The sequence below is a fragment of the Scomber japonicus genome, chromosome 1 (assembly GCF_027409825.1).
Source record: "Scomber japonicus isolate fScoJap1 chromosome 1, fScoJap1.pri, whole genome shotgun sequence".
NCBI classification, from domain to species: Eukaryota; Metazoa; Chordata; class Actinopteri; order Scombriformes; family Scombridae; genus Scomber; species Scomber japonicus.
In genome coordinates this window covers 228,623-248,330 of record NC_070578.1, presented here as the reverse complement: position 1 = coordinate 248,330, position 19,708 = coordinate 228,623, and the positions used below count along the sequence as shown (strand labels likewise).

At 42.0% G+C, this 19,708-nt stretch overlaps 1 protein-coding gene across 1 annotated transcript in view; it reads left to right on the top strand.

Moving 5' to 3' along the window:
• The window catches only part of lrrk1 (leucine-rich repeat kinase 1), a 101,066-nt gene extending 81,575 nt beyond the window's left edge, over positions 1-19,491 (top strand). The window contains exons 32-38 of the mRNA XM_053319227.1: positions 1,914-2,031; positions 3,302-3,418; positions 8,903-9,100; positions 9,237-9,451; positions 10,209-10,658; positions 17,302-17,403; positions 18,525-19,491. Coding sequence (XP_053175202.1) covers positions 1,914-2,031; positions 3,302-3,418; positions 8,903-9,100; positions 9,237-9,451; positions 10,209-10,658; positions 17,302-17,403; positions 18,525-18,702 — 1,378 coding nt within the window. The 3' untranslated portion in view covers positions 18,703-19,491. The remainder of the gene's footprint in view (positions 1-1,913; positions 2,032-3,301; positions 3,419-8,902; positions 9,101-9,236; positions 9,452-10,208; positions 10,659-17,301; positions 17,404-18,524) is intronic.
• The last annotated feature ends 217 nt before the right edge of the window (positions 19,492-19,708 follow it).

Genomic DNA, 19,708 nt, shown 5'->3' with positions numbered 1-19,708 from the left:
CGTTATTCTGAATGTTTTAAACACCAACCCTTAAACATATATATTCATGCCATACATTGTTGGAAAGCTTAGATTCTCCTGATTCATTCAAGACCACTCACGACTTATATGGTTGCTCACAGCCGTAATAGTATTAGCGATTAGCTCGGCTAGCCACTCAGCTAAGTAAGAAAAGCTATAATGCTACATACCTTCAAAGTCTTCCCTTTATCCACAACGACCATCTTATGACTCAGGACTTTCTGTACAGCTCGCCAAATATCCATTCTGCTGAAATATGAAATCCGTTTCCTTCTAACCGGAATACTTTCCTCAATATGTCAACATGTATTTAGTCCAACACGTAACGTAATAACACAAATAACAAACCATATACGGTCCGTTTACATCATTTCCTGACCTGCACGTCCATCTCAGAGTACACGTGACTAGATGTTTACGACCGTGAGCCTCTTCTGCTTCTGACGACACCACACACAAGCCAATCGGTGTTTAGGATTAGGCAGTACATGTCTCCAAAGCCAATGAGGACATGTGACCAACAACAATGACGACATGGCTTTGATTGACTGCTGTTCTAGCCTATGGAAATATTCGGTGAAATGAAGTTGATAACTTTTTAGCCAATAGTCTGAGGTTTCCAACGGTGTATGACACTAAGCTATCAAGTTTGTCTGTCCATAAACAAACTCCAAGCGTAACCGGCGTGCGCCCGGTGCGTAAAAGAGTTGAACCATATATCATTACGCACTCGGCATTTTGATACACGGTTGGTTCTTCTTCGACTTGACATATGACTTATACCAAAATAAACAGATAGATAGATAGATAGACAGATAGATAGATAGATAGATAGATATGGCCAAACAAAAAAATATGGTTATATGTAATAATAATAATAATAATAATAATATGGTGTCAGCTTTCATTAGACACCAAGATTTTGATTGTAGGCAAAGGGGATGTGAAGTTATAGGTGTTTGATTGCAGTTATACAGCTTTGGTAACCAAGTGTCCATTTGGAGTCTCCAAAAAGGACCTAAGGAAAACGCATGGACATACCTGTTGAAAAATAATTCAGAAAAATTCATCTTTTGGTCTTTTGACTCCAAATTTGGACTGCATGGAACCAAGACCTGTGGCTGTGGCCTCATTGTGTCTATATCCTGCTGAGAGGTCCCTGAATGTCTGTACACATGTCATTGTAAAGGCAAACCTATGGGCGAGTAAACAACCCCATCATTGTAACCTCTGCCACTCTTTGTCAGTAAGTCACAGAATCACACAGACACTTTTACAAGAATCCTGAGAGTGTTTCCTTTCCAATGATACCAGACACATCTCTGAGTCTCAAACTATGTGGGATCTGTGCTGCTCACAACTTGGGCATGTCATTTAGGCTAAAAACATAAAAAACAGGGGCGTATGTTAAGTGGTTAACTAGTTGAACTTAGATAATCATTTCTGCTTTCTTTGTTTCACAGCGGAAATATGGGCATTGGTCTTTTTTGATTGTTTGATTCGGACATAACAACATTGGTGAAATTTCTTTCACTCGTTTGTGGGTGTGTCATCACCATTCATACCAGGAGTTTAATCGGTAGTTAAATTACTAAAGCACACAAAACATTTCTAGATGTAACCTCTTTATATCACTCTCAGAGTGCACCATAATGATGCATTTGACTTAAACATTTTCAAAGTGTTCTTCTGGGGTAGCACCCCCCCGGACTCCCCCATATGATGGAACTGAGACCTCATCACCATATTCTCTCAAAGGCAAAATTACAAAAGTCCCAAGCTGTAACAAAAAAACAGATTTGACCGTACAGCCCTTTGGGGTTTTATATAAAGCAGCTGCATTCAGGGTGTGTGTGTGGTGATATCTTTGTACTGTCATGTGTGTTCTATAGGAACTACAGTGTGATAAATGTGGAGAAGGGCCAGGTGGAGGTGAAGAGGATGTCCTGTCCAGGCAGCATGATCAGCTGTCAGATGAAGATAGGTAACACCCTGTGGATGGCCACTGAGGTACACTCTACCAAAATCACATTTCATGAATAATTGTTTTTTTGAATTATCTATTTATATAACTCAGTAATGGTTAAGCTTATTGTTCATCTTTGATGACTTGGCTGTATAACTATTGTCCGGCATTTCTTCCACAAAGTTAGTATGAGAATAGCCACCAAACTCAAGCAAAGTCTGCGAGCTGACTGTGTGCCGCTGGTCTCCCAACACTTTCAACACTGGCTGAGTCAGAGAAAACTCAGACTTCAGACTTAGATTTGCCTGGCTTGGATTTGGGTCTGGCTTGTGGAGCGGTTTCAGGCTTTTCCTCACATTTCAGCACACAGATTGGTTCATAATAAAAAGTGCCTCACATAGCACGTCTTTATATTAGAGTACCATTTAAATGAAAGAGAATGGTTTAGACTTGCTCTACGTTTAAAGTGCCTTCAGATAGCTTTTGTTGTGATTTGCGCTATATAGAGAAAGAGGCTGTGTGCATGTATGCACGCAGTACAGCAGCGATAACTTTGTTCACACCGGATCAGTCAGAATCAGACAGTGATTAATGTTCTGTGCTCTGCTGTACATCTACACAGGTCGGCTGTTACAGAGATTCAGGTTTATACATGGACGTATTGTTCAAAATAAAGAAGTTCTTATGGGTGAATCCTGATTTGCTGAAGACCTGCAATTTTTGCCAATTTAACTGCCAAAAATCATATAAAACTTTGCAAATTACAATTCATGAGAAAACTTGCTGCAAAATCAAATATTTTTTATCGCAACAATCCCAAAAAAACTCACATCTTGGACATCCCAACGGGACTGTTTAATGCATCTCCTGGAAAACCTGGAATACCTGAGCTTCCCAGAAAATGATCTTCAGAAAAGTCCCATTAATATCTGAAAAGAACAAGAAGTGTGGATAAGTTGTCTGGTTATGATGATATAGGGGCAAATCACCCTGTTCCTTCCAACATTTTGGATGAAAAGTACACTTCTTATTTCCCTTTGTTTCCATGACAGTTGGAACAGGTGGAGCAGAAGGCAATCAAATGATTACATTAGGTGTCTAAATCTATATATGGCTAACTTTTTACTGGGAATGAGGCTAGTGCACATGTGCCTAGTTCCACAGTGACTGAGATTTATAAGACACAACCATGAGTATGCACTTGATTGTACAAATCTGACAAAAATAATGCACCTGCTTATTTGTTTTGCACACAGTGTAAACCATGATAATCGTTATGTTTATGGATGAAACATACTTGTGTTTGTGTGATAGGAACAGGAGGTGTTCATTTACAGTCTGAAAGACATGTGTCCACTCAGTCAACCCCAGAAGCAGTTCTCCTGTCCAGCCATCATCACCTGCCTGTTCCCTGTTCCAGCAAGAGCAGAGGTCAGTCCATGTCTCAATATACACAGAATAGCTTAGCATAGCTTTAGCTTTATTGTCATTGCACACAAAATACAACGAAATTTTAATAGCTTTCCACTGAAGGTGAAACATTCACATAAACACGCATACACTTGTGTACACATCCATACAGTAAATAAAAGTCTACTCTGCACTCTGTCTATGTGCTGTATATTGTACAGATCAAAAATAAATAAGTATATAAATAGAATATGTACAGTATGTGGTGAGGTGGAGTGTGTGTACGAAGTGGTGGTGAAGTGTGTATGTGGTGGTGGTGGGGGGGGGGGTAGGTAGTCAATGTGTGAGTTTAGTGTGGTAAGCAAGAGCTGTAGAAGTCGATCAGAGAGGGGAGAAGACAGCCGATGATCATCTTTGTGGTGTTAATTATCCTCTGGAGTCACTTCCTGTCGCTGGTACATCTTGCATACCAGACTGTGATGCAGTAGAAGATCACCAGCAGTCTCTCCCCTAGGCTGTTCCTCTTCAACACCCTTAGAAAGTTAAGGGCGCTGCTGCTCTTCATGGTCACTGTGGTGTCTCCCACTGAGATGAGACCCACCACTGTTGTGTCGTCAAATTTGACAGTGATGTTCTGGTGGTGGGCTGAACTGCAGTCATATGTGTAGAGAGAGTACAGAAGTGGACTCAGCCACACACCCTTGTGGAGAGCCAGTGCTGAGTGTGAAGCTGGAGGAGACGTAGGAGCCAAGTTTAACAGACTGGGGACGGTTGGTCAGGAAATCTTTTATCCAGGAGCAAGTGGGTGAGGGAAAGCCCAGATCAGTCAGTTTCCTGATCAGCAGGTACAATATGATGGTTTTAAAAGCTGAGCTATAATCAATGAAAAGCATCCTTACATAGCTCCCCCGTTGTTCCAGATGGTTCAGCGTGGTGTGGAGAGCTATGGCATCCTCAGTTGATCTCAGTCAGAAGTATGAGATGAGGAGAGGAGCAGCAGTAAGTTGACCTCAGGTCTCTACACTGAGCCTGAGGTAGGAGGAGCAAGGAATCTAGCGCAGCTATGGAAGCCTAATGATGCCAAAAGTAAAATGAGTCACACTAACAAATTATAACACAATTTATATATTGTTCTACTTATGTTTTTATAAGGATAAGGATACATTTATAGATCCTACAGTGGGGAAAATTCATTGCTACAGAAGCTCAAAAAATAGTGATATAGAAAAAAACAAAAAACAAATGTTTCCAACAATAAAGTTAAAAACTAAATAAAATGACGCTAAAATGCAATTATAACTGCAATTATAACATCCATCCATCCATCCTCTTCCGCTTATCCGGGGTCGGGTCGCAGGGGCAGCAGCCTAAGCAGGGAAGCCCAGACTTCCCTCTCCCCAGCCACTTCGTCCAGCTCTTCCCGGGGGATCCCGAGGCGTTCCCAGGCCAGCCGAGAGACATAGTCTCTCTAGCGTGTCCTGGGTCTTCCTCGGGGTCTCCTACCGGTGGGACGTGCCCTGAACACCTCACCAGGGAGGCGCCCGGGAGGCATCCTGATTAGATGCCCGAGCCACCTCATCTGGCTCCTCTCGACGCGGAGGAGCAGCGGGTCTACTCCGAGCTCCCTCCGGATAACTGAGCTTCTCACCCTATCTCTAAGGGAGAGCCCAGCCAGCCTACGGAGGAAGCTCATTTCGGCCGCTTGTACCCGCGATCTTGTTCTTTCGGTCACTACCCAATCGGTGGGATTGAGGAGGTCTTCAAAGTATTCTTTCCACCGATCCACAACGTCCCGAGTCGAGGTCAGCAGTGCACCGTCCCCACCGTACACAGTGTTTACGGCGCACTGCTTCCCCCTCCTGAGACGCCGGATGGTAGTCCAGAATCTCTTCGAAGCCATCCGGAAGTCTTTTTCCATGGCCTCACCGAACTCCTCCCATGTCCGGGTTTTTGCCTCAATGACCGCCCTAGCTGCGTTCCGCTTGGTCTGCCGGTACCTGTCTGCTGCCTCCGGAGTCCTACAGGCCAAAAAGACCCTATAGGACTCCTTCTTCAGCTTGACGGCATCCCTCACCGCCGGTGTCCACCAGCGGGTTCGGGGATTGCCGCCCCGACACGCACCGACCACCTTGCGGCCACAGCTCCGGTCAGCCGCCTTAACAATGGAGGCACGGAACATGGCCCACTCGGACTCAATGTCCCCCGCCTCCCCCGGTACGTGGTCCAAACTCTCTCTGACAGGAGACTCTGCCAGATGTTCCCAGCAGACCCTCACAATGCGTTTGGGCCTGCCAGGTCTGACCGGCATCCTCCCCCACCATCGGAGCCAACTCACCACCAGGTGGTGATCAGTTGACAGCTCCGCCCCTCTCTTCACCCGAGTGTCCAAGACATGCGGCCGCAAGTCTGACGACACAACTACAAAGCCAATCATCGAACTGCGGCCTAGGGTGTCCTGGTGCCTAGTGCATATATGGACCCCCTTATGCTTGAATACTGTGTTCGTTATGGACAATCTGTAACGAGCACAGAAGTCCAATAACAGAACACCGCTCGGGTTCAGATCGGGGGGGCCGTTCCTCCCAATCACACCCCTCCAGGTCTCACTGTCGCTACCAACATGGGCGTTGAATTCCCCCAGCAGAACGAGGGAATCCCCAGAGGGAGTGTTTTCCAGCACCCCCTCCAAGGAGTCCAAAAAGGGTGGATACTCTGAGCTGCTGTTTGGACCATAGGCACAAACAACAGTCAGGATCCGTCCCCCCACCCGAAGGCGGAGGGAGGCTACCCTCTCGTCTACCGGGGTAAACTCCAACATACAGGCACCAAGCCGGGGGGCAATAAGTATTGCCACCCCTGCCCGGCGCCTCTCACCAGTGGCAAATCCAGAGTGGACGAGAGTCCAACCCCTCTCAAGGAGACTGGTTCCAGAGCCCTTGCTGTGCGTCGAGGTGAGGCCGACTATATCTAGCCAGAACTTCTCAACCTCACGCACCAGCTCAGGCTCCTTCCCCACCAGAGCTAGAGCTAGAGCTAGCTTCTGCAGCCGAGGATCGGACCGCCAAGGTCCCCGCCTTCGGCTGCCGCCCAGCTCACACTGCACCCGAGCCCTTTGGCCCCTCTCACTGGTGGTGGGTCTGTGGGAGCGGGGTCCCAAGTCCCTTATTCGGGCTGTGCCCGGCCGGGCCCCATGGTTGAAGGCCCGGCCACCAGGCGCTCGCCTCTGAGCCCCACCCCCAGGCCGCAATTATAACACGTGTGTATATATATATATATATATATATATATATATATATATATATATATATATATATATATATATATATATATATATGCACATACACATATACACACATATATATATAAACATATATACATACACATACATACATGCACATATATACGAATATATACATACACACATACACATACATACAACAATAAAAACGATAAACTAAATAAAAAGGATCTTAAAGTGCAATTATGACATATATATACACAACATTTGTATTCTTTTTTATATTTATTTCTCTCATTAGGGAATACGGATGCAAATTAGCAACTTGCTATAATCCGGCATATTTACAAAGATGTCTAACATTTATGTTCATTAATATGCACTGTCCCTATCCAAAAATAAACTATTACTATTACTACTATTACTAACATTAAATTTTATAAAACTAAATAAATACAGAATTTGTGCAATTTACTATTTATACTATTATAATTTTTGATAATTGGAAACTTTATTTAATTTATATTTATATTTTAGATTTACTTTTTAGTATTTGTGATTGTATCTAACTTTTGTATTTATGGTTGTTATTTCCATAAATACCAAAATGATCCATCTATAAAATATCTATAAACCTTTTACAGTGCTGCATGCTGCATATGATAATTATATATTTAGAAAGTAGAACTGAAGTGATTCATTACAAGATGATTAGTTAAAACATTTCAATTCAATTTCAATTTTGTGATAATGATCAAATAAAAGAACAATCATGTATTTCCTCATTGAAGTTTTCTTAAAAATATAGTTAAAATCTCGTCTCGATCTCGTGAGCTGAGTGTATCGTTACACCCCTAGTGTCAAAGGTGGAAGGGAGACAGGGTTTGATGTGGTGTAAAATCAGCCTCTCGAAGCACTTTGTGATGATGGGCGTAAGTGCGACCGGGCGATAATCATTAAGGCACTTTGTGGCTGAGTTCTTGGGTACAGGGATGATAGTGGCTGATTTCATGCAGGATGGGACTGGGAGAGGTTGAAGATGATGGTGAGGATTCCTGAGAGCTGATCAGCACATGCTTTGAGCACCTTCTCAGGTACTCCATCTGAGCCAGCAGCTTTCCTCGTGTTGACTGCTCTGAGCACCCGCCTCACTCCATGCTCCTGAACAGTGAGTGGAGGGGTTAGGGGCTGATGGGGACTGTGGTGGTGAGACTGTGAGCAAAATAGCAGTTCAGCTCCTCTGTCAACCAGGCAGCGTTGTTTGAAGAGTTGTTGCTGCTGCCTCTGAAGTTCGTGAGGTGCTGAAAGCCCTGCCACACCTGTCGTGGGTTGCCGTCTGAGAAATGGGCCTCTATCCTCCCTTTGTAATCCCTTTTTGCAACCATAACCCCCCTATGAGTTGACTGACTGAACTCAATATTCTACAAGCCTTGCAGCTTTTGGAATACATTTTCTATAATTTTGCATATCATTTAGTAATATGTATCCAAAATTAGAAATTAATTTCCTTAAATTGATAACTTGTGTATACAAACTTTAACAACAGAAGTCACTTATTGTCCCAAAACATATCATATGTCAGTGCATTGTCTCCAATCTCTTTTTCTTCTTTGGCATGGTATTAGTCTTCATAAAAGTGAAGGCATGGAGACGCTGACGGGTAAGATGTCTGCAGTTTTAGTACAGCCAGTAATAACAGTGTGTTAATAGCTTACTTGCCTCTCATAATGGCCCTAAAACATGTAAGAGTCAGTCACCAAACAATTTGTGGGAAAAGTTGAACTGCTGCTCCCTCTTTAACCTCTGACCTCCTGTTCTGTTACCTATGTACACATACCTGGTGTGCACTCTGGGTTCTGTTTGAAGTGTAGCTGGTTAAATCCAGGTGTGATATAATGTAAGCATAATTGTTATTGCAGAATGTTTGCTGCAACTATTCAAGTTACTCTTATTGATAAAATCACCAAAGTAACTGGTGGATTTAAGTTGCTTTATACTGTTTAGGTATGAAAAAAGAGGGAATTTAAAAATTCCAAACAGCTGAAGCCTCTTTTTGTACAAAATGAGAACTGTGAATTTTGTGTAAATAATTTTCTGGATTTTCAGGAGCTGCTTTTTGGCTGAGGATGTCTTGTGAATACAGGTTCCAGTCTTCACTGTGTAGCACTACAATGTCAGATTCTGGCCTCTGAAACAATATGTAATTATTTTAATCATTTGATTATACAAAACCAAATATAAAAACATTCTCTTCTTTACCTATTAAGAGCCTGGCCAGAGTGTTTGCTGGAATGTCTGATGGCTTGGTGGCAGTCTATAGCCTGATGGACGACCTTCCTCTGGATGGGGAAACCTACCTGTGTTCCCACACCATCAACAAGACTGTGTTTGGTCTGAAGGACTCTGATCCCAGGCAGAGACCCTACGCAGTCTTGAGCATGGCTCTGGTCAGCAGTGGCTCCCAGGTGAGCAGATAATGGATCAGAAATGTATGGAACAGTCACTTAGAAGATTGCCAAATAAAACAGCATCAGTTCATTAGCCAAAAGTCTTCAAATTATGGACATTGAGTTGACACTCCATCATCATGTGTTGTCTCAGTTATGGTTCTCCAATGGTCCGGGTGTGCTGGTGATCGACTGTCTGAGTCTTCAGGCAGTTCAAAGGCTGGAACCCTACAGCCCACCATCCTCGATTGTATCCATGACTACCAGCTTCTGTCTGTGGGGAGAGGAGGCAGTCTGGACCCTGGACAACCATAGCAACACCCTGCTGCTCTACCATGCCGCTTCCTTCCAACTCTGTGCAAAGTACTGGTGAGTGAAGCCTTAATGTACTCGACTGCTACAGGGAAGTGTTGTCATCAGCTGTAGGACTGGGAACATTTCAAAGAATAGTTTGTGACTGTAAACACATCAGTATATGATAGGCACAGAAAGATATGGAGGTCGAGAAAGTCCTTTTAAAGATGCAATGAAATAGCATGTTGTGGTTTTACGGGTAGTCATGTGCCAGACTATTTCTAGGTTAGAGAAGTAACCTCCTAGAATCCAAGCATCACTGTAAGGTTGCCAGGCAGAAATGCGATTTTTTACCTTAAGACTGCATCAGGCTAGCTGCCCCCCTGTTTCCAGTATTGTCACGTAACTAAATCTAAAGTGTATATCCCAAAATGTCAACTTTTCTTGACAAAAAAAGCAGCATGCACCTGGATGAATTCTGTAAACCATAGACTGAAGCCAGCACTATCACTGCCCCATTTTAACATTTTCCAGTTAACTGTGTCAGAAGAAGAAGTGAAAGAAAAGTGTAGAGAAAAACTCTGGGTGGTTTACAGTTTAAAATTGACAGTGAGTGAAGCAAAACAGTCTCTGACCTTCCTCATCTATGAATATTTGAAGGAATATTATCCATTAAATCAGATTGGGTAGCTAAAGATGCACAGTAACAAAAATGATGAGCTTTCATTATTATGCAGTCTGTATCTGTTAGACACTCATAGCTGTGCTTCCTCAGTTAAAATGTAATTGGGTTTTGATTTGAGTGGCTTTTGAGATCATGTCATGGTTTCAGTTGTGGAGACAGCAATCCTCTACGGGACATCTTCAATGTTCAACGTCCTGTAAGGGTTACCACAATGACAACAACTGGCCTCAATACCTCGGACCAGAAAGAGAAGCTGGAATGGACTAATGGAGAAGTGACATTGATCTACAGTGAAGAGGCAGGCACTCAAATCTTCCAACACCAGAATTCACTGACAGACTACTGCTCCATATCATCCAACTGCTCCCTGGAGCCACTGGAGTCAGACTGTTCCAGCACCACAGGTCTCAGCTTATTGGCCAACAGCAGCAGTGTGCTGCTGCCTGCAGACCAGGAGGAGACAGGCAGCGACCAGAACCAGCAGTCATCCACCAACCCTGAGTCTGACCTGGAAACTGGAGAGACTATGAATCCCACACCACCTCATCTGCAAGCTTTTACTGTGCTGCCAGTCAATGGAACTCTGTGGATCCCCAGGTACAAAACACAGCACATCAACTAAACACAACACAAGAACACCGGCTAAAAAGTAGTCAATCATTCAATCAGTCAATCAGTCTTTATTTACATAGCGCCAAATCACATCAAAAGTCATCTCAAGGCACTACACTACACATAGAGCAAGTCTAGTTAAAGAGACCCAACATTCCCACATGAGCAGCACTTGGTGACAGCGGGACAGGAAGAAATGTCAGGCAGAACAGGACTCTAAGTGGGCGGCCATCTGCCTCAACAGGTTAGGGTTTAGAAGGGCAGAGAGAGAAAGGGAAGAGGGTTGACGGAGAAGAGGGAGAAAGGATAAGTTAAGAGGAGAAAGTGAGGCACAGTGACAAATGAGGCATCTGCAAGACGAGAAATCACAGAGAACTCCGGGGAAGAAGTTAGTGAATGCATTAATAGCACATGAATGTAAATGGATAGAGATGGAGGAGGAGAAAAGAGCTAGTGCATCATGGGAAGTCTCCTGGCAGTCTAATCCTATAGCAGCATAAACTAGGGACTGATCCAAGACAAGTCTTGCCGGCCCTAACTATAAGATTGGGCCAGAAAGTTTGAGGCCTACTCTTTTTTTAGAGTTTTTTTGCATAGACATCTTTATTTAGCAGTAGACACTCCCACAAACATGGGAGAGAGAGAGGGGGGGGGTGACATGCAGCAAAGGACCGAAGCGGGGGTCAACTGCGTACATGGCAGTGCACTTTAACTACTCGATTCATTTTGTCTGTAATTGTTACATACAACAGTACAACAAAACAACAATACACATTCAATGAATCATTAAAAGTATCACCATTAAAATTGCACTGAATGGTTAATTTCATCAGAATTTTAAAAACATGCATGCTGGGAAAATTATACTGGAAGTAAATAGTTTAGTTCATTTGCACATATATAAAAAAAAGTCGTCAGAATTTATTTTAAAGTTTGAACATTGCGCAGGAGGTTAGAACCCAAAAATGACTTGTGAAAAATGTCACACTTATAACAGGTGTGTTCCCTACTGCACTCAATTAGGACTACAACTAATAGTCATTAATTATGGAAACAATGAATAGACTAATCGGATGATGAATTACTACAACACCACAGTGTTACATGAAGGTTTTTCCTGGAATTTTTCAAGATATACTTCAATAGGCTGGAGAACGTGTAGTGTGCAGCATACAGTTTGTGTCCACAGACTTGTCTCCAGCAGTGGAGAGTAGCCTCTTTGCTGCAACATTAGCACCAGGAAAGACATCACTGTCAAACATGCTGAGCGGGTGCAGGGTTGTTGAGGTTAGACAGACTGAACACCAAGTTATTTTCTTCACCTCAGAGTTGGTTTAAATTGCTTAATGCCGCAGTGTGTGTTGGTCAGCCAGGCCGGTTTGTTACTGCTAGAGTTCAACGCTTCACAAACATTTGTCTCTGAGCGTGGGAAGTTCACAATACAGGTTTGTCTTGCAAAGATAATTATTTAGTCATTAAATCAAAATCTGCTTACCTACTCAGTTTAGGAAAAACAATGTTACTTCAGCTCCACTAAAAACATGCACAATGACATAACCACTGAATTAACAATTATATTTGTCTGTAACTTATACTGTCATTGGTCGATGACAGTATAAGTTGCATCCTTACACTCAACCCAGCCCAGTTGAAACTACAGGTTTGTTCCATTCCAGACCTTCGTATCAAAAAGATGCACAGTATTTAACCAAGTCTCTGGATTTCTATTTTAGAATAACCTGTACAATATGAATGAGTCTGGTCTTAAGCAGGGTCACTCTAAAAAGACTGCACTCCTGTCAGTTATGGAATCACTGCATTCATCTAGAGCTGCTGATCAGTCCTCAGCTCTATTGCTGTTTTAGCTGTCAGCTGCCTTTGACACAGTTAACCACCAAATCTCTACACTCTCCGCACTTACTGTGTTTGGTATCTCAGGAACTGCAATCCTCTGGGTCATGTCCTACCTCTAAGGGAGATCTTTTTGGACTATCTTGGAGGGGCAAAAATGTCCAAACTGCACAGCTTATCTACAGGGTCAGTTTCTCAAACCATTTATATCATTCCCACAGGAAGACTACACAATCTCTGCTCGGATCTTGTCATACCTTGACTGAGGTCCTTGTCATCCCGGCCAGACCCTCTATAACAACAAATAAATATCCAGCCCAAATCAACCCAACTCCTGGTGAAAAAGTCTGCTTTTAGTCACTTGACTTTACTTGATTTCCCCTTTAGAGCGTCAGAAAGATCAGACACTACTAGTCTTTGCATGCAGAACAACTCCTGGTACAGGCTCTAGTAGTATCTCACATTGGGCCAGATGCAAGAATGTGTTCGTATTTTTCTTCTTAAATCTGTCGTACTTTTTTCGTGAGGTGGAAATTTTTTTTCGCGAATGTGCCACGCAGATTCACCAAACACTCATATCACCAGGAAACAGTCGTAAATAACCTTTGTAAACATGATGAATCCCACCTGTTCTAAATGAACGCACTTTCCCAAGAATAGTAAATTAACATGAATGACACCCCCGAAATATCATATAAGGTCAGACGACCGGTAGGTTGTGGAGAAGCTCCATTCATGAAAATCAAACTTCAGACTGAGGTCCCGCTCTCAGAAATAGATCAACAGAAACACATATTATTATTTAGTGTGTAAGTGGTGGAATTAGAGGTCCAAAGAATGAGGAAAAATGAACCGTGCTGCGAACGCTGTCTCAGCTGATGTGCACACAGTCACAGAAATAAAAACAAAAATGAACATGAATTATTAGGTGATGTCATCAGTCAGGGAGTTAAACTATTACTTCCATAAGCAATGTTTCAATTAAATGACTACAAGTTATTAATAAATAGTCAGTTTATATTGTAACTGTAACTGTGGAAAAGTATCTGTGGACCAGTCGCTTTGTAGTTTCGGCGGCTAATATTTATATTGTAAGCTTGCATTATATCATAGTTTCAATTGTCAATTTAAATGACTGATATATCTACCTAAATTGTTAAATAGCCTACTTCTTTATACTAAATAACCTAATAATTTTACAAACAGAGTAATGTCATCATGATTGTGGACTCAGAAGTGCAATTTAATGAACGGGACAAAGTATACACTTGCTCATTGCCTACACCCCCTGCAGTTCACACCCATTACTCAGGGTCTCTAAAATACTGACAATATAATATACGCTCAGCCTGCAGATCGACATTATTCATTTCTCTGTTAAGTGGCAGTCAGCATACAGTGATGTTAAAAAGAAAATCCAAGACAGTTGATTCTGAAGCTCAACTACTGATGTTCCACCTGCTGCTGGACAACTGTCAGCTGTCAAGCCAGCAGAAGAAGTTGGAGATGAGGGTAATAGTTCAACAGCTCGACCTCTCTGTGTGTTTGTGCTGATAAAGTACAGTAGGTTACATCACAGTATAGCTACCGTATCGTGCTTGGCTGTATTGTATCATACAGTGTTGTTTGGTCTTGATACCCGTGTGGAGGTGTTATGTGTTCATTGAGTGATTATCATATCTTGCCCCCCCCCACCGCCCCGGAAAGATTTAAGTTCCCCCAAAAGGCATGATATTGTTGGCACACTGCCACTAGACAGTATATAACAGTCATGTTTTATTTATTGCTTTGGAGGAGTGCATGTTGGTTGTGCATGACAGGTACGACAGGTCTGCACCACTCCTAAATTTTGTTTGTACCTAAGACAAAATCCAAAATACGAGAAAATTGGTGAATGCGGCAAATCCTCGTAAATCAATCGTATGCATGGTTTAAGAATGAATCTGTGCGTATGAGTGGTTCTTGCATCTGGCCCATTGACTGGAACTCCTTACTGGCATGCCTCCCTGTATATACATTTTAAACCTATGCTATGATCCTGAATGTGGTGGCATAACTGGTCTTCATCCAACCCAAAACAGTTTATGCCCCCCCCACTGTTCATATCCCACCACTGACTCTCAGTTGCTGCACGCATCAAATTCAAAATCCTGACATTCGCTTATAAACAGCATCTAAAAAAGCCCATGTACCTGAACTCCCTCATATAGGTCTATGCTAGCTACACTGTGCCAGGGAAAGTGGCTTTTCTTTGTGGTGTATCAACTCCACCATTATTATGTATAAAAATGTCTCTATTCAGTCCAGTGTATGTCATAAAGGGCTCCCATATACTATGAAAGAAGTCATCCTTATCATGTAACATACATGTCATATAGTCAAGAGATACATATTGAATTACAACATTATGCCATTGAGTGGGCCAAATTGTTAACATTTTGTACATTTTCCCTTCATATTTGTTAGTAATGAGGCCATTTGACATGAGATAGAATCCTATTAATTTCCTGACCCATCATCCATCAGGTCACATAACCTGGAGAGCCCATTACCAGCCCAGGCCTTAAAACCTCGATCTATTGTTCCTGGCACAAAATCAGAGTCACATATAGGTGTAAACATGGAAGTGAACTGACTTCTACCCTCTAATCTTCTAACCATATGCAAAGCCCTGACACTTCAAACTGTAATAGGATTCTGACATATCCTTATTAAAGATTTTGGCTTTCTGATAAATAACAATTTAGCAAGGTGTAGTTTGGACATTGAGCTTTCTATGTCTAGCCATAATGAGGCAGGCTCTCTATCCCACCAGTCAATAATGAAATGGAGGTGTGTGCTTAGTTGACAGTAGTATAAAAAGTCTGAAGGGGCGTGGGTCGGGGCTGTTTTGCTGTTTCGTTGTCATCGTTTCATTGGTGTCTGCAGTGTTTTGCTGTGATCCCAGTTGGCTGTTCGACGACTTCTGTTCTTAGTCTCTTACTTTTAAAGATTACTGAAGTTAAGTAATCCAGTAGTTATCCTACAGTATTTCTGTATGTCAGGAAGGTCAAGTCCCCCCTCTGATGATGGAGACATAGTGTTGTTAGCTTGATTCTGGGTTTTCTTTTAGCCCACACGAAGGAGCTGAACCAGCTATTTAGGTTTTTATAGTTTTAAGTGGGAAAACAATCTGGATCATCTGGATTGGAAAATATTAATTTTAGGAAAAAATTTAGAAATTTTTTAGAAATAGGAACTGCATTCCATCTCTCTAAATCCATCCTAATGTGCTATAGTAAAGGGACAAAATTTACTTTATACATTTTGTCAAATTCAAGTGTTCCAAAATAGTTTTAATTACATTTTTAAATCCAATATTCCACATGAGCAAGCGTTAATTGTACATGAATGTGAGAGAGAGAGAGAGAGAGACAGAGAGAGAGAGAGAGAGAGAGAGAGAGAGAGAGGAGAGAGAGAGAGAGAGAGAGAGAGAGAGAGAGAGAGAGAGAGAGAGAGAGAGAGAGAGAGAGAGAGAGAGAGAGAGAGAGAGAGAGAGAGAGAGAGAGAGAGAGAGAGAGAGAGAGAGAGAGAGAGAGAGAGAGAGAGAGAGAGAGAGAGAGAGAGAATTGTGGTAAGTAAGGGATCCGGTTGCTTCATGGTGATGTGAGGAATTTTGATGTTTCACCATTAAACAGGAACAGCTCATTCTTTCTGCCATTTTGCATTGTATCATAACTGCCTAAGTCAAAGAGATGACTTAGTGTTTTTGGCTTATAATAAGTGTTGTGATTGGCCAAGGACATAGGCAGACATACGGGATGATGCAGCAGTGGTAGGAGAGTAAAGTTAGGCAGATATCACAATTTGGCCAAAAAATGACTTAGGCAATTATGCTATGAGGCTGACGATACAACACTGCATTATATGTGCTGTGAAACTTTTACTAAATCAGGTTGCAGCATTAAAACCTTATATCAGTGCTAGGAAATATCTGTAGCACCGTCAATCAAAAGGGGTCCAAGCTGACAGTCCTTTAGATATATATGCACACACTGAGATATCTGTGTTTTTCAGTGTTAGTTGTAATCATGTAGTTCAGAGTGACAGGTACATATTTAATTATGCAATGTAGAAACCTTATTGGTATAATGGTATTTACTTAAAATTAATTGATTTATATAATTATGTTATTTTGTGAAATCTTTTTTAATAGTACTGAAAGAGAAGCCTGCAATATAACTCATTACAACATGAATTCACAAAATTTTCATCAAGTGTCAGAAATGTTGACCATATTCCATATTACCTTATATGTTATACTATGTTCACTCTAAATGGGACTTGCAGTATATTGGCTAGTCTTGATCTTTGGTTGAATCAGCTACACAACAATTTCAGTTAGTAGCAGGTCACTGTAAATATTTAGTAACTATTCTCTATGTATAAACTAGTTTGTGCTAATGTGTAATTTTTACACATTAAAAGATTTTGTTAGCATAGAAGCCTTTATTTATCAGTAGACCGACAGGAAACATGGGAGAGAGAGGGGGGTGTGACATGCAGCAAAGGACCTCTGACCGGAATTCGAACTGGGGTCGGCTGCGTATATGTGCCCCAACCACTCGACCACCTGCGCACCGCTAATGTGTTATTTAGTGACACATATTTTAACCAGGCAAATTTTGAATTCCCAATGAGCTGGTGCCACCTTTTCAAGCATGTTAGTACACTGTTTCTCAAATATTAGATGAATTCACAGGCATTGTGTATATCTGTGTGTGTTGTTGGTTGGCAGACGTGGAGGAGATGTGATGATCATTGAAATGCAACTGCACGCTGATAAGCTGAGGGGACGTGTCATCGCTGTCCTCAGCCCACCTGGATGTTCCTCTTTGGGGTGAGCTTATTTTCTGATTTTCGATGGATGTCCATAGTGTCATGCCTCTTCACATTCCATTCTAAACTGGGTTTTCTTCCACCTGGATAGAGTTAATTCTCAGTCATGCTTGAAAGCATTCAGCACTTAAGGAGGAAAAGCCAAAGAGCAACATATTAATTACAGCTTCAATTAAGTTTAGCCAGATTCATTTAGCCTGTAATTATTTTGTAAAGGACCCAACGTCCTGCAGAAAGGACTCCTCTGTAAACTTACACAAATGCAATAAAAGGGCCACCCAGAGCAGGCTCTTTAATAAGCAGTTATTACATAGTGCACCTGTAACATAGGTAACGTTTTGGAGGTCATGGTTCATGTCCAGGGAGGGGTCATCAGGCCTGTAGGACTTTAATTATATGGCATAGCTGCTGCTGTGTTGTTCTTCAACTGCACTGATCCAACAGTTTCAGTTTGTTACAAATTTCATCTTTAGACTTTTAATGTGATTATTTCATGTGACTGTTAGCTCACATATGGGCTTGACTGTTTGTGACTTCACAGAGCAAAGCTTCTGTTCTTGTAATCATGAGATCGTATATCACAGAACACAAACTATCATCAGGACAGGATAATGATACACCTGAGGACGATGAAACAACAATGGAAGAAGATAATTCAGGGTTGTTCTGAATGATAACTGGTTGGTTGAGCTCAGGATACGGGGTCACCAGAAGCCCTCCTTCTTCCAAAAATGCTTTGTGTCACAGCCTTCATAAATTAGTAAATTAGACTTTAAAAGTTGATTGCTTTTAAGATGGTTCTTTGATGAATTTTACATTTTTTCTGTCTAGGTGAGGGATTTGGACTGCTGGCAGAAGAGTGCTGGAATATAGTTTTTTACCAGCACTTGTACAAATAGAAAGTTTTGTGCCTACAGTACATTCAGTATTCTCTGACTTTCCAGGGGATCAGTTCCTAGAACTGCCTACTAGCTTCTACGCTGAGCTCATTTTTGTGAACAGTGATGTGCCTCCAACTATAGCTCCTTCTGTGCACTGTATCCCTCTTTTTCCTCCACAAATCGATCTCTCCCATGGATCGATCACCTCCTCACTCTTCCCTCTTCTGTCTATTTCTCTCAGGATCCTGGAAGAAGCTGTTTTAGTGGCAAAGGACACAGTTGTATGTGGCTTTCATAAGAAAAACATGGAGTGGTGCCTGTGTGTCTGGAGGGGCTGGGGCTGCCACGAGCTAGAAATCTTCTACCAGTCCTACGAAGAGCTGGGCCACATGGAGACCAGCATGAGGAAAAGAAGGTAGCTGTTGTGCAATGTAGGCAATGTGCAGAATCACAGCTCTGTATAGAGGATTGAGCCAAAGGGAATAAATACCCCCAAACTGCCTATGTTCAGTGCAGGGGGTTGCTGAATGCTGACAGCAGGGCAATGCAGGAGGGGGTTGTATGGTCTGAGCCTCAAGCTGTGCATGGTGATTATGTACACACATATTTCGGGACCTTATTTATCAGTACTGTACACCATTTTTGGCTACTTACAACAGTCTGTCAGCCAGTTTGGCATGAATGGGTTAGGGTTAGGCTTAGGACTGTTTGAGTCTATATAATGTTTCAGTTGTTTGACTCCAGCTGCTGCAATCCATTGTTTATTGTATGTCTGTCAACGTCACTCACCCTTCATTTAAGTCTTCCAATCTCTCTCTTTATGCCCTCTGGAGCTTATACTAGAAGGGAATATCTTTAAGGCACAGGTGTTGACTGTTTATACATTAATTGGTATTGGAGTTAAGCTGCTGCTTCTGCTGGTGGGAAGCAGCTGTGTTCCATATAAACAAACAGCAAGTTGCAGATGGGTGGATGGCTGTGACACTAACCTACTCACACCCTCAGAACACAGTGTTTCTCTCTGTACCATATGAATCCGCATGTCAGCCACACCTCCTATTGTTACCAGAGTGACCTGTATGCAGCAAACATACATTATGCAAAAATCATCAAAACCTAATACTTTTATTAGTTCTTTCAGATAAAAAGGACACTTCACACCAGCGTATTCCTAGCTACTATATGCTGTTCCACTATCATCTGTTCATTGTACACCTCTGCAATTTAAAGTCATAATCCTTAAGATTCTCAGATCAAAACCCATTTTCATTTTATCTATGCAATTGCTGTTTTTAAAGGTATTTGCTTTCTACAATAACCTCTTTATTGAGTGGTAGTTGACCACAATCTTATTCAAATTACATACATATGCAAAAGGGGTTCACAGGAAATTATCCAGTATGCCCTGGATGTGATGTAGACAAC